The 14,037-nt window shown below is 49.5% G+C and overlaps 1 protein-coding gene across 1 annotated transcript; it reads right to left on the reverse strand.

Moving 5' to 3' along the window:
* Window positions 1-754: 754 nt before the first annotated feature.
* On the reverse strand, window positions 755-13,637 carry ZSWIM4 (zinc finger SWIM-type containing 4). The gene is made up of 14 exons (XM_073654359.1): window positions 13,284-13,637; window positions 11,314-11,515; window positions 7,849-8,196; window positions 7,052-7,200; window positions 6,832-6,982; window positions 6,570-6,746; window positions 6,112-6,435; window positions 5,868-6,005; window positions 5,534-5,794; window positions 5,313-5,448; window positions 5,063-5,217; window positions 4,454-4,617; window positions 2,763-2,844; window positions 755-2,676 (listed from the first exon to the last, which is right to left on the reverse strand). The coding sequence occupies exons 1-14, from the start codon at window positions 13,389-13,391 to the stop codon at window positions 1,799-1,801; spliced, it is 3,273 nt and encodes a 1,090-aa protein (XP_073510460.1). The 5' UTR covers window positions 13,392-13,637; the 3' UTR covers window positions 755-1,798.
* Window positions 13,638-14,037: the final 400 nt, after the last annotated feature.

Raw genomic sequence — 14,037 nt, forward strand, 5'->3', positions numbered from 1 at the left:
CTTCAGGGAGCCATTGACACACTTGGCAACCATTTTTCTAATTGCAACCAATCAGAGTTCAGCTTACATTTTCTAACCTACTCTGTAGAAATGAAAGCTGCATTTTGATAGGTTGTCATAGACAACAAGGCCTCTTAAAGCCATGACACCGTGTAAATATATGTACAGTGACACACTATATTCTGGTTGACATAAAACACCTTCATAGCATTTTTTGGTCTCCAAGAATCCACTATATAGGCTTTGTGAGGTGAAACAACAAAACTAAAAATATTTTTTATTTTATTTTTATTTTTTTTAAGAAATATATGGAATGGTGACAGAAAATAAAAGGATACCACAAGCCTAAATAGGGCAGTGGCAACCATTTTTTGGGAACAGTTTTCATCACTGGAGGCAGAAAACGTCTGCTGTCCCCTAAGAGCTAACTATAATGTCCATGGTCTACCCAGAATACATTAAAGGGGTATTCCCATCTCCAAAACCCCATCTCAATATGTAGTAGGTGTAATAGCAAATCTCAAATTAGAAATGTAGTATAGTTCTTCTGATTCACCATGTTGCTTAGCACATGTGCAGGGCATTGCAGTAGCTTATGTATCCACGGTTATGACCACTGATATAGTGACAGTTAGTTAGCTGTTAGTGGTCGTAACCGTGGATACCTAAGCTACTGCAATGCCCTGTACATGTGGTAAGCAACATGTCGAATCAGAAGAACTATACAACATTTCTAATTAGAGATATTTGCTATTATTACACCTACTACATATTGGGATAGGATTTTGGAGATGGCAATACCTCTTTAAATCGAGATGGGCCGCAGCCATTTTGTGCATCACAGCAAGAAATATACAGTCCAGCAAACAAATAGGAACCTCCAACTTTACAAAATGGCTGCTCCCCATCTCTAGGTTGTATAGTGCTTTAGATATCAGTCATTTTCCCAAGCGTTTAACCACAGACAGTAAAAAGGCAGCCATTTTGCAACTTGCTGCTCCAACTACACCTTCTGTTGCTGTAAAGACTGCTCCGACAAATTGTCTGCACTCGCCATGAATGACTTATTTCCAGTTCAACGCAATTTGGTCTCTAGTACTTGTAAAAATTAACCCATTAGTTCAATATGGCGGCCGGAAATTGCAGGCTGGAATAACACGGTCTCAGGCCAAAGTTTTGCTACATTAAAGATAGTCACTGGGTTAAAGGGTGGGGTAGGGTCCCGTCACATCCACCACCCATGTAAAGGGTTACTCCGTTTTTTTTTTTTGTTGTTTTTTTTTTTAAGCTTTAAAAATTATACAAAAAAAAAAATAAAATAAATTAATGCAGAAGATCCTTCAGAAATAAATATATAAGTACTGCTCTTTGCAGAGAAATCCCCTTTCAGTCTTCAAAATCTTTGCTTGGCAATTACAAAACCTTGTCTAGCTTGCAGTCAGTCCATTGCAGGAGGCATCTCGTAATCCGTAATTATACTGCAAAAGTCGCCCCATACAATGACAGGTTACGGTGCAGTCGTAGGTGGGCGTTTTCACAAATGAGATATATAAATAAATATAAATTACTTAAAAGCACACAAAAAAAAAAAAAATGCACATTTCCACCGGAGATCTGTTGCAATTCTTCAAATAGAAAAAAAAAAAATAATAATTTCCTTCACTACCGTGCTGATCCGCCAGCAGTACAGTATATCTGGTGTGTAGTGTTATATGCTCCTCCGCTCTGCACGGGTTTGCAGGTCCCTTAAAAAGGGAGTGTAAGTTTTTTTAAGGGTCATCCCCGATAGCTTTTATGTTCACCCGAACCGTTCTCGCACTAGCAGCATCAGTTTCTTTTTCCCTTTGTACGTTTGTTTCAGGTTATCCAGAAATTGGGCAAACTGGCGATGGCCATCTGGTGCCAGCAGGAAAGTGTCGCGACCTTTTGCGAGAAATTCTATAAATTCGCCGTAATGTCGGGGGCTGATGTGAGTGAGGCGGGAATGAGTGGTGCTGATATAGGCGCCCACTGCGGCCTCCAGAAGCTGGCAGAGGGGAGACTTGTCAGCCCGCGGCACCGATCCCCTGCCTCTCGGGTTATTAGCAGCAGAGAGGGTCTGTACCAGGCCAGGGGGTGCAAGGCTACAGCGGCGTATGATATCGGACAGTACAGGGGCGCATTGCACACTTTTAATAACTAGGGGTACCACTGTGCCCAGCTCAACTTTGCCCAATGAGTGTGCCAGAGAGCAAGCCCACAGGACATCGCTAACCGCAGGGTGAGAGTCTTGGCTAAAACCTATGGTCAAGTTCGACAGGGCTAGTGTGGCCAAGGCGAAGGCCCTCAACGGAAGGCCGCGGTGTTCCATGTACCGGGCTACCGTAAACAGGTGGGAGTGTGTGCCAGGGCTGGAGTTGGCACTATCCAAGACAATCTGGTAAGCAGCTTCAAAAGAGGTGTGGTCCTTCTCACACAGGGTCAGGGCAGAGAGGGCACAGCTTTGTGGGTCCTTCATAGCACATTGTAAGGCCAGCGCCCGCGTACAGGAGTAAAGCTCTTCTCGTTGTCTGGGGTCCTGGGCGAAACGCATGTGGGTGGCGGGAGACATGCAAGACACGGCAACAATGCTGGTCGCTTCAAGGGGGGTGAAGAGGGTGTACCAGTTCTGCATGACGCTGATGAGGGCTTGAACACCTGATAAAAGAACAATGGGTTACACTTAGCAGCTTGGGAGAAAGACAGACTAAAGTGAAAGCCCCCGTCACCAAGATGAAGCTTACCGATCTCTGTGGCACATGATACCAGCCAGCGAACCATCTCCCGACGTCTCCATGTCAGGGTGGCCAGGGTCATTCTCATCACCTGCAGGAAGGATGGATGTTAAGGTGGAAGTAATTGCTATCACAACATCCTTCCATCTTCCTCCACACACTGGAGTCACCAGTAGTCTACGAAGAGTCTACAGACTTGGAGGACGTGGTCCTCAGGTCATGGAGTCACACATCCTTATAAACATGCGTTTGGCCTAGATAATTGCAGCCCCTGACTTCAGACATTTACCCCAACTTCCCAAAAGCTTGGTGAGAGATACATTGCATCCTCCAGTCCATAAATATACGAATAGAAGAGACATTTTAAAGACAGAGTTATTGACCACAACTATTCATCATTGAAGACCATTTTTACATTCTGTCCCATTACCTCCAGTTTATAGCATCCAGCCCCCCACCATGCTGTTTGCCTTTATTAACATGTGACAGAACAGCTGGTGGTAAAGAGCTCACAGATACCAGTGCGGTCCTGTAATAGGATGCCCATAAATATCCTACTGTTAGTGATATTGGAAAGTGGAAGGAACCATAGCAATTCCGCCATAAAGTGGACACGACGCAACGTTACAGAGCAGGGGGCCCCCGCGAGTGCTAAGGAGCAGAGGGCAGAAAGCTCACCAACGCTCTGCTGACCCCATAACAGTCCGTTCAGACCTCCTCTGGCATTAATATCAGCACAACACTGCGCCCCCGACGGGAGCTTCATGGCCGAGCAGCTGCATGCAGCCTTACATCACCAAGCACAATACCGACCGTCGGATGCAGTGGTATAAAGTAGTCACCACTAGACTCTGGAGGAGACGTGATCCATCACTGCACAGAACACACTTCTCTATCTGCGTCTGATGGAGGAGTCTGGGTTTGGTGATTCCAGGAGGACGTTACCCCCTGACTGCATTGTGCCGCTGTACAGATGGTGGAGGAGGATATTGCTCTGGGTTGTTATCAGAGGTCGGCCTCAACATCTTCGTTCCAATGAAGGGAAATCTTAATGCTTCAGCACTAGTGATGATAGAGCATGCCTCATTAACTCGTTCCGGCGAGCACCCGAGCGAGTATTTAGGCGTTTCATTCATTGTTGCCGCGCCGGCAAGTGTCATGGCTGTTAGCCTGTTCGCCAGGCTTTCTCTGCATGTGTTACAGCTGTCTAACAGCCATGACACTTGCAGGCGCGGCGACAATTAATGAAACTCTGAGCACGCTAAAATACTCGGTAAGCACCGGAGCGTGCACGCCGGAAAGGGTTAATGAGGCGTACTCAATCATCACTATTCAGCACAAAACATTGTGGACAATTGTAGCTTCCAGCTTTGTGGGAACAGTTTGGAGAAAACCCCTTTTCTGTTCTCCATGATTGTTCCCAGTGCCCAAGCTCCATACAGACATGGTTTGGGATGGAAAAACACGTCTGGCCGCAGAGAGCCCGGACCTGAACAACGTCCAGTACTTTTGGGATGAACTAGAATGGACATTGTCTGACTGGCCTCCTCCTCCAATATCAGTAAATTGATAAAATCGTCAAAAAGTCCCACAGAAACACTCTTAAAAGTTCCAGTAGGTGTAAGGTTTTTAAGTGTCCCAATACTTTTGTCTATGTAGTGTATATGATAAACGATAAAAGTGTAAAATGAGGGTCTTACCTGCAGCCCTAGCTCCAACGAAATGTTTAGCAGCGTGGTGTCGGGGGGAGAGTTTGGGGGAGTTGCAGTCTTGCAGGCATCTTGAGCCAGCTTGAATAGCAGAGCTGGGGAATGGATATGTTGCTGAATGGAAGCCAGGACTGTGTGCAGCCACTTGGGGTCTCCTGCGATGGAAGAAGAGAGAACTGCATTAAAAGAAAATCCCTTGCTGGTCCGCCAAATCCGACGTAGTCCAAGCGAATCCAGCGAATTCAAACGAATGCTCCATGCAAAGACTATGGGGCCTTGTTCTGAGGCTCCACAGCCTTTGCAAATGGCCACTGCCAGGTCACACTGCGCTGCCCGACACCCGGGGATTCTGAAGAGCGGTGGCGTCATTAATGTTATCGCTCAGCGGCGCCAGGTCATGCAGCCCGGCTTTATGTAAAGCAGGAGAGCATCCAAATCTTGCAATTGACATAAATCAAGTTTCCATCTATCCTGACCAAAAAAAGAAATTTCACGTAACTACTAGGTGCCCCGCAGCCCCATACACATCACCAGGGCCACTATACCAAGGGTAGGAACTAAGCCTCCAAATCACTGGAAAGATCCCTCCATGATGAATACCTTTAGCTGTTGTCAACATGGCAGACGCCAGTTCACACTGTCTTGTTTCTAAGTGCCCTAGAATAAACCAGCGAGGGAAACGACTGGTCAGCATAGAGTCCAGAGGCATGATGTCCGATCCATGTGGAGGCATAACAGATTCAAGAACTGGAAGCCTGGAAATAAAAAAATAGAACGAGCAGATTTAGATGTAAGAGTCACCAGCTCAAAAGGTATAAGATGGATGGCATTAATATCGCTCCCCACTTACCGCATGGCTCTCAGGGCAACTCTGTACGCTAGGTCCGAATCATGTTGGAGCAAAGCTGTGAAGAGGAAGCGTGCAAACATATGCATAGGAACGCTCTCCCGAAAGACCACTTCTCCAAATCCACTGAATGGACCACCTAGGAGCAATCAATGGTCCATCAGGAATCACCAACAAGGACCGCTGTCCTAAATCTTCCATGTTACAGGGTTAACTTCACCAACCTTCCAAGAGTAACATGGCCTGCTTCCTCAGCACCTGCACCAACCGCTCCCCCATGTCCAACGTCCCAAGAAGGCCAATAAGCTGCTCCTCACTTCTGACCAGTTTGTCTTGGGCATAGAGGCCTTCAGGCATTGCTCGTTGCTGTCCTAAGCCCATAAGAGCCACTTCCAGTGCCAGACACAGAAGAGACTCTCCTGACGGGGAACCTCCGGGAACAGGGACGTGCTGGTACATGACTTTCCTCTGCTCTCCACCAAGCTCTGAGAAGAAACAAACAAAGTCAGGAGGTCCTAAGACAAGACCGACGTCATTACCCACTCTATATAAATGTACCTGGGCAAGGAGCTGGTCCTTCATCCTCTGGTAGACTGGCCTCCAAGAATGTCCTGCACAGACACCCAATTGGGTCAAGCGGGTGCCCGATCCACCCTTCCAGATTAGTGAGACTTGTAGTTCCTTTCACCTGAAGTTCTATTAAGAAAATAAAATATGTGTTGACATGACCCACAAGGACGGTACCCTCATCCTACCAGGTCTAATACTCATTGTCCACCATTTCACCATCACCTTGCCTCACCTTTTCTCTGCTGCTTCAAGCCCTCCATCTGGTGCTGGCGTTGCAGCCTCATGGTGTTAACTACAGAAACAGCCAACCTCAAAGCTTGGATCGGGTACCCGTGTGATCTCAGGGCATCAACGCGGGCACATGCTACTGGAAAATGGTCTCCTAGCCAAAGTGGGCGGCCTTGAGGGTCATAGGACAGCTTGTCAGAGCTGCACTTCACACTCGTTCCCGGAGTGCAGGTATCTCCGTTTAAGACCCGTTGTAAGTGGGGGTCACTCCAACGCATTTCCCCTGCTTTGAGGGCCCTTGCGAATACCGTCTGACGGGGAGAGATGGCTGGAAATAAAAGGCAAAATCTAGAGTAGAACCTCTATGGCACGTGATTTTGTATACAACAAGTCATTTGGACATCTAGATATCTATGCCCAGAAGGCAGAAAAACATGATCTATGCCAACCTCACGATCGTACCATGGCTTCCAGCAGAAGTCTGAGGCATAGCCTGTGCCCCTGGACCATCCAAAGTATAGTTTCCTTCCTCCAGAGGACAGATGTCCATGGCGTTCCACCTCCGGAGCAGCTCCAGCCACGACTCCCTTTCTTCTATACGGCAATGCGGACTGAGCACCACACACACCCAAAGTGCACCTGCCAGGGAAAAAAACCCAAGAGGGTCACACTGAGGATCCATAATAGGATCAGATGGTCCAACTACTGAAGAACAAGCTCTCACCCAACTCATCCCAAAGCTGCCGACATTTATCAGTCATTCCGGCTCCCTGCTGCCGCCACAGAGCCAGCCGGGGGTCCTCCAAAAACTGCTCAGTCATGAGAATAAGCATCCGGGCGCCATTGGAGTCTCGCATCCTTAGCATCTCTCGCACCTAGAGACGGGATGCGGATAGTTAAGAGACTATAGAGACGAAGCAGCGGGATGGAGAAGAGGTAACCACCTTGCTGAACATGGACTGCAGCTGCTTGCTGGCTCCATAGTATCCTCCATTCGACAAGAGCTGCTTCACTTGCTCCTGAATCTGCTCCTCATCCAAATGCCAACAGTTGTCGTCCTCCCGCCCTGCACCGGCCGTGGGGTCCGGGGCTCCTAAAAGCAAAAGCAACCATTGTGTACATCAGCTGCTGCTGTGGGGGCATGCTGGGAGTTGTAGTCTCAATAGTCCTAGCAGACAGACCATGCAATAAGTTATACTCCTGGGGGCAGAAAAATGAAATTTTTGATTTCTGAAAACCCCAGCTTTAGATTTTTTTTTTTTTTTTTTAACTGTTCTTTACTCACCCTCCCCAGGTCCAGTGCTGAATTATGGTGACCTTTATTGTCTGCAGTGCTGACAGCGCTACCGCCAGTCAGTGAGCTCAGTAGCTCGTGCTGTCAACTCAGGCAGAGACGCTGAACTCAGGTATGACTGTCCACGTGATGTCAGCGCTGCAGACAAACACCAAGGGCAGTGGTGGAGAGTCAGCCTCGGACCTGGGAAGGGGGATTAAGGTGCTTGTTTGTTATTTATTTATTTTTTTTTAAATAACTGCAGACAGGGGTTATCCAAAACTGGAAAACTCCTTTAACTGACCATTAATTAAAGAATATTCAGCCAAAACTAATACTGGGCCAGAAGGGGGAAGAGTGTGAGAAAAGCCTGGCTCAAAAAGTTATCAGTTTTTTTGTAGCATCCTCCATCTTGAGCAACGCACTTTACATGTTGGGATCTAATGGTGCCGTTAGGTTTACTCTCACCGTGTACTCGGTTGATCTCTGATCCTAGCTGCAGGATCTCGTCCGCCAGTCGTTGGGCGGTCGGCAGCACTTCCGTGTGATGCTCGCTGATCAGGTACTGTACAAACTTCTGCAGCTGGTCCCTGTTCATTTGGGAAAGCGTCTCCGAGATGGGAAGCCGCAGCTCCACTGTCCGAGCCCGCCGGATCCGATGCAGGGACAGCGCCACCACGTGGGCGCAGTAGAAAATGTCTCTGTTTTCACAGCCGCAGCTGACGGATGTGATCTTGCATCGGTCAAAACTGATGGACACCTGGTAGGTTCTTTCTGGTTCTCCCGATTCTGTGACCGATCCGCTGAGGTGAAAGCCTGCAAAATAATAGAGAGAAGTAAGATCCCAAAATGCTACAGCCGGGTCCTACCATAACCAAGAACACATTCAGCCAGATTTCCCAGGGCAGAAATGGCCATGTGCTATCACCCAGCTTTCCCAGGCTCCTGAGTGCAATATCCACTTTACCATGGAGGGGCACAGGAGCGAGGGATGTGGAGTTGCAATCACAATTATTCACCTCCTTATTGCAAATTAGACTGAATGTGTGACAAAGCCAAAAAACAGCTTCTAGGAGAATTCTTGAGACATCTTAGTCCGTTCCTCATGGACAATGGACTCCAGGTCACTCATATTCTTGGGTTGTCAAGAAAAGTGGTCAAAAATGCTAAAAGAAGACATCACAGCTTTGAAGAAACAAGGAAACTGATGCAAAAGATATTGAATGTTCCTAGAGATACGGTTCAAAGAAGAGCTCACCACTTCAAATTTATAGGACACCAGCCGCACTACCAGGACACGACAGATAGAGGAGGCCATCACCGGCTGCCACCAGAATCCTGAGGAGGCCGGAGGTCAAAACACCTGGAGAGGCTGCAGACGTCCTCAACAGTTGTGGTGGTGACAGCGCTGAAGTCTCAGATTGTACTGAACTCCGAGGGTCTCCCTGTCCAAACCCCAAGAAGTCGCCTCTAATGACCCAAAAGCGCAAGAGAAGTCGGCTCCAACATACACAAAACCCTACAAATAAGCTGCAGAAGAACAACCTGATGGCGGGGGCTAGGAAATGTCTCCAGTGACGCAGAGTGGGGGCTGTGATGACCACAGTGGAGCGAGGTTGGGGGTGGGGCTCGGCCACGGTGACCACAGTGGAGCGAGGCGGGGGCTCAGCCATGAGGACCACAGTGGAGCGTGGCGGGGGGTGGGGGCCTCGGCCATGAGGACCACAGTGGAGCGCGGCGGGGGGTGGGGGCCATGAGGACCACAGTGGAGCGCGGCGGGGGGTGGGGGCCATGAGGACCACAGTGGAGCGCGGCGGGGGGTGGGGGCCATGAGGACCACAGTGGAGCGTGGCGGGGGGTGGGGGCCTCGGCCATGAGGACCACAGTGGAGCGCGGCGTGGGGGGCACGGCCATGAGGACCACAGTGGAGCGCGGCGTGGGGGGCACGGCCATGAGGACCACAGTGGAGCGCAGCGTGGGGGGCACGGCCATGAGGACCACAGTGGAGCGCGGCGTGGGGGGCACGGCCATGAGGACCACATTGAAGCGCGGCGGGGGGGGGCACGGCCATGAGGACCACAGTGGAGTGCGGCGGGGGGGGCACGGCCATGAGGACCACAGTGGAGCGCGGCGTGGGCACGGCCATGAGGACCACAGTGGAGCGTGGTGGGGGGTGGGGGCCTCGGCCATGAGGACCACAGTGGAGCGCGGCGGGGGGGCACGGCCATGAGGACCACAGTGAAGCACGGTGTGGAGGCCACGGCCATGAGGACCACAGTGGAGTGCGGCGGGGGGGGGGGCACGGCCATGAGGACCACAGTGGAGGGGGGCAGGGGGGCTCGGCCATGAGGACCACAGTATTGCAGAAATTTTGTTAGTTTTGCTAACAAACAATCTACAATGGAGGGGGGGATGGTGAATGAATACTTTTGCTACCGATTAATCAGTTTGCTATTTATTCAGGACAGTTCTATATAATGTACGGTTTATGTACAATTCCTCTTAAAACTTTTAGGGGCGGAGGGCTCCATGTGGGTACAATGGACTTTACAAGTTTCCCATCACCAACATAAGCTGACAGCAGAGTTACTAGCCGCATAGCCGGCCCTGACCACACACTGACTACATAAGAATGGTTATGGCTATACAGGAGCGGTGGGGGAGGACTACGCTTCCCATCTGTTCAGTCTCCCCCCTTTCCAGTCCCCTTAACCCATTTCTACAATGAGGAGGGGCAGGACATGGAGACTCTACAGATGTAACTGCGGCATGCATAGCTTTCTCTCAATGGGCTCATACATGAATTATTACACAGCACTGCCGGACAATTAAGACGTTGTCAATAAGGAGAATACGTGTAGATGGATCAGAGCAGGAAAATCATGTGGGATTTTATAAGAAGTATTTCAGGTCAATTCCATTTAATAAACTCTATTTCTGACGTTGCGCCCCAGTGCTGCAGGAGACGGTAACACAAGCCCTGAATGAGCCCCATTGACGGTGGCCGTCTCAGGACATGTGTGGGATCTGTGACGCATGACGGGGGCCAGTATCAGCCGCACATTGTCCCCGTCACACGCCTCAGGCCCCGCTCTGTCAATGACACTTTTATCTGCTGTATACAAAATACAATCACCCAGAGAGAAGAGAAGAAAGGGAGAGGGGGCGTCCCTGGGGGGCTTCAGAGGAAAGACAAAAAACACACAAAATAATAAGGGATTAGCCTTTCAGATTTGATATCCTAATAATGGACGGCAGGAAAATAAATACCAGTGGAGGGGGAGGGGAGAGGAGTTTTAAATTGCATAAGAAAAAATGGAGGCTAAAGCGGGTGTGGGGCATTATCACACACAATGAGGCTGGGACGAGCGTCTCCGCAGAGGGACCTGAATTCAATATGCAGAAATCGGCAGTAATTCAGCGCTGGCACATGTACGGGCGTGCTAGGAAGTGCCCGCTCCCAACCGCAGGGGCAGCAAGTCCGGACAAGCTGCGGCCATTGACTAACAAAAACTGAGCATAAATAAAAACCCGTTCCCGGTGACGTGAGGAGTGTCACCAACTGTCACCCATACGACATGTCACCGCCTGCAACCGCCTCAGGTGTCCTCCGCCAGGATCACGTCACCCCTGTAACGCAGAGGCTCCGGGCAGCACAATGCAGCCCATTCAGCGAGCTGGAGAATACTCCGCGCCGGGCACCTGCTTCACAACCAATCCGGTCTGTGCCACAAAAATTCAGTTAAACCTGATTTGCAAGCACATGGGCTATGCCTCTTCCCGCACGATACAGCACTCATTGTACACCAGAATACCCCAAGGATGCCGCACAATACAGCACTCATTGTACACCAAGGATGCTGCACAATACGGCACTCATTGTACATGGCAGAACACAGGTGCCCCACAATGCCTGGCCCGCTGTGGACTCACCGACTTGTAGCACTCTCTGCACCGCCCCGGACTGCAGCAGCTGAAGACCCCTATTAAAGGGGACCCTGGTATCTCGCTCGCCCTCCGGGGGGTGGTAGCCCAGGGATGAATACATGCAGATCTCCTTCTCACTGCGAGGGAATGACCAGAATATTATCCGCTTCTGGACCGGTTCTGGGACCCTGGAAAATCGTTCTTCTACCTGCAAAACGTACACCGGTTACCAGTCATGTCAAGTTATCCAAGGAGATTATTTTTCACACCAATATTGCCCCTAGAGGGCGCTGTCACACGAGTATAGGAGATATGTGAAAATCAATCCCCCTACACAAGGCTTTGACTCGGCTGTATAACGGTCGAGCAGTAAGTCAGTGAGAGAGCGAGCGGGGATTTATTATTATTATCCATCCAGACATCATCCTCCTCCCCATGACAGCCGCCCCAGCCTCTGTATACAGCAGAAGGTTTATAGCCGGCGTGACCACGGTGACAGGGACACTCCCCACTGTGATGGCATCTCCTGTGTATTTAGGGAAAGGGTGGATGTACGAGGAAGTGGTGAGGTCACAGCGATACTATGATGCACAGGAACCACACACCTGCCGTATACAGAGGCCGTGTATATACACCTGCCGTATACAGCGTCAGCGGGGGGTGTGTGTGTGTCTGTATGCAGAGGCCGTGTATATACACCTGCCGTATACAGCGTCAGAGGGGGGGGGTGTGTGTCTGTATGCAGAGGCCGTGTATATACACCTGCCGTATACAGAGTCAGTGAGGGGGTCTGCATACAGAGGCCGTGTATATACACCTGCCGTATACAACATCAGCAGGGGGGGGGCTGTATACAAAGGCCGTGTATATAAACCTGCCGTATACAGCGTCAGAGGGGGGGGGTGTGTGTCTGTATACAGAGGCCGTGTATATACACCTGCCGTATACAACATCAGCAGGGGGGGGGCTGTATACAAAGGCCGTGTATATAAACCTGCCGTATACAGCGTCAGAGGGGGGGGGTGTGTGTCTGTATACAGAGGCCGTGTATATACACCTGCCGTATACAGCGTCAGTGAGGGGGTCTGCATACAGAGGCCGTGTATATAAACCTGCCGTATACAACATCAGCGGGGGGGGGGCTGTATACAGAGGCCGTGTATATAAACCTGCAGTATACAACATCAATAAGGGGCTGTATACAGAGGCCATGTATATACGCCTGCCGTACAAAACATCAGTGGAGGGGGGGGGGGCTGTATACAGAGGCCGTGTATATACACCTGCCGTAAACAGCGTCAGCGGTGTGGGGGGTACAGCAGGTGTATATACACACACATCTATACAGAGGATGTGTATATACACCTGCCGTATACAGTGTCCAGAGGCCATGTATATAGACTCTGTGCACAGGATCCAGAGGCAGTGTATATACACCCCATACAGTACACACGCTCTACAGGCACTATATACATAAAATAGGCTTGATATACAAAATGCCATGATATAAAAATTCAGAGTATATACACCAGCCAGAGAGATAGAGATTTTATATATATATATATATATATATATATATATATATATATATATATATATATATATATATATATATATATATATATATATATACACATACACATACACACACACTATACAGTGTGTACAGAGCATCCAGCATACAGCTCATGTGTGTATTCTGTGTATTATGTGTCCTATATTGTGTTCACTGTACAGATCATTAACTCTTGACGCCCTGGGTGTCCTGTATATTAGGGTATGTACGGTACAGAGAGGTATGGCTGCTTCCCCCTGTACACAGCACACACTACACTATATATATATATATATATATATATATATATATATATATATATATATATATATATATATATATATATATATACACACACCATACACCACTGTATGTCATTAACCCGTGAGCCCCTGTCAGCCCGGCACATCGCTTCCATTACCTGCTCGAAAGCCCACGTCTCTGCCACTTTCTTAGCACTGAGATCCAGCAGAGAGTCCGGCTTGTGCCTGGCTGTGAGGCCGGGACACCTCCTCTTGGGGGGCTCCATAGTCCCCTGTCTTCGTCCCCCCGGGGATCGCTGCTTCCTAATGTCACCTCCACAGTTTTATCTCCTATGGCCAATATAGTCCAGGCCTGTCCTCTGTATGATCCCCGGACTTTCCCACGGGGCGCGGCCGGCTTGTAGATCCCTCGGCCCGGCCTCTCGCTTACGACTGCCCCCGATCCGCGGCCCCTTTAAATCGCCTTAACAATGGGGATCTCGATCTTTATCCTCGGCGCTGTGGACACGCCCTGTTCTTGGGCTCCGGGGCAGCCATTGGACGGCGGCGGCAGCTCGTTTACATATGTCTCCGCTCCCTGTACGTCAGGAGTACGAGACAGGGAAGTGGCCACATGTCACTCAGCGAGAGCGGCGGCCAATGGGATAGCGAGCTGAGGCTCTTTAACTCAACGGATGTTCCATATAAGGGAAAAATGGGCGGGGCAAAGGCCTGGGAATCAATTCATTCATGTGTTTGCCTGAGGTCAAACAGTCACATGTGTGAGGCTGCAGAATCTAGACGTGTGTATAGTGTGTATGTGTATATATGTATGTGTGTGTAGTGTGTGTGTATCGTGTGTCTATAGCGTGTGTATAGTGTGTATGTGTATATATGTATGTGTGTGTAGTGTGTGTGTATCGTGTGTCTATA

The sequence above is a fragment of the Phyllobates terribilis genome, unplaced genomic scaffold, assembly GCF_046119375.1.
Source record: "Phyllobates terribilis strain yellow unplaced genomic scaffold, ASM4611937v1 Scaffold_11__3_contigs__length_659146591, whole genome shotgun sequence".
Lineage (NCBI taxonomy): Eukaryota > Metazoa > Chordata > Amphibia > Anura > Dendrobatidae > Phyllobates > Phyllobates terribilis.

What these genes read in the sequence shown, in the direction of transcription:
- ZSWIM4 (XM_073654359.1), bottom strand. Translation starts at nt 13,391, where the DNA reads ATGGAGCCCCCCAAGAGGAGGTGTCCCGGCCTCACAGCCAGGCACAAG. An exon ending in GCAGAGAGTGCTACAAGTCG is followed by an intron (nt 8,197 to 11,313) that starts GTGAGTCCACAG and finishes ATTATTTTGCAG; the next exon opens with GCTTTCACCTCAGCGGATCG. An exon ending in AGGACCAGCTCCTTGCCCAG is followed by an intron (nt 5,795 to 5,867) that starts GTACATTTATAT and finishes GTTTCTTCTCAG; the next exon opens with AGCTTGGTGGAGAGCAGAGG.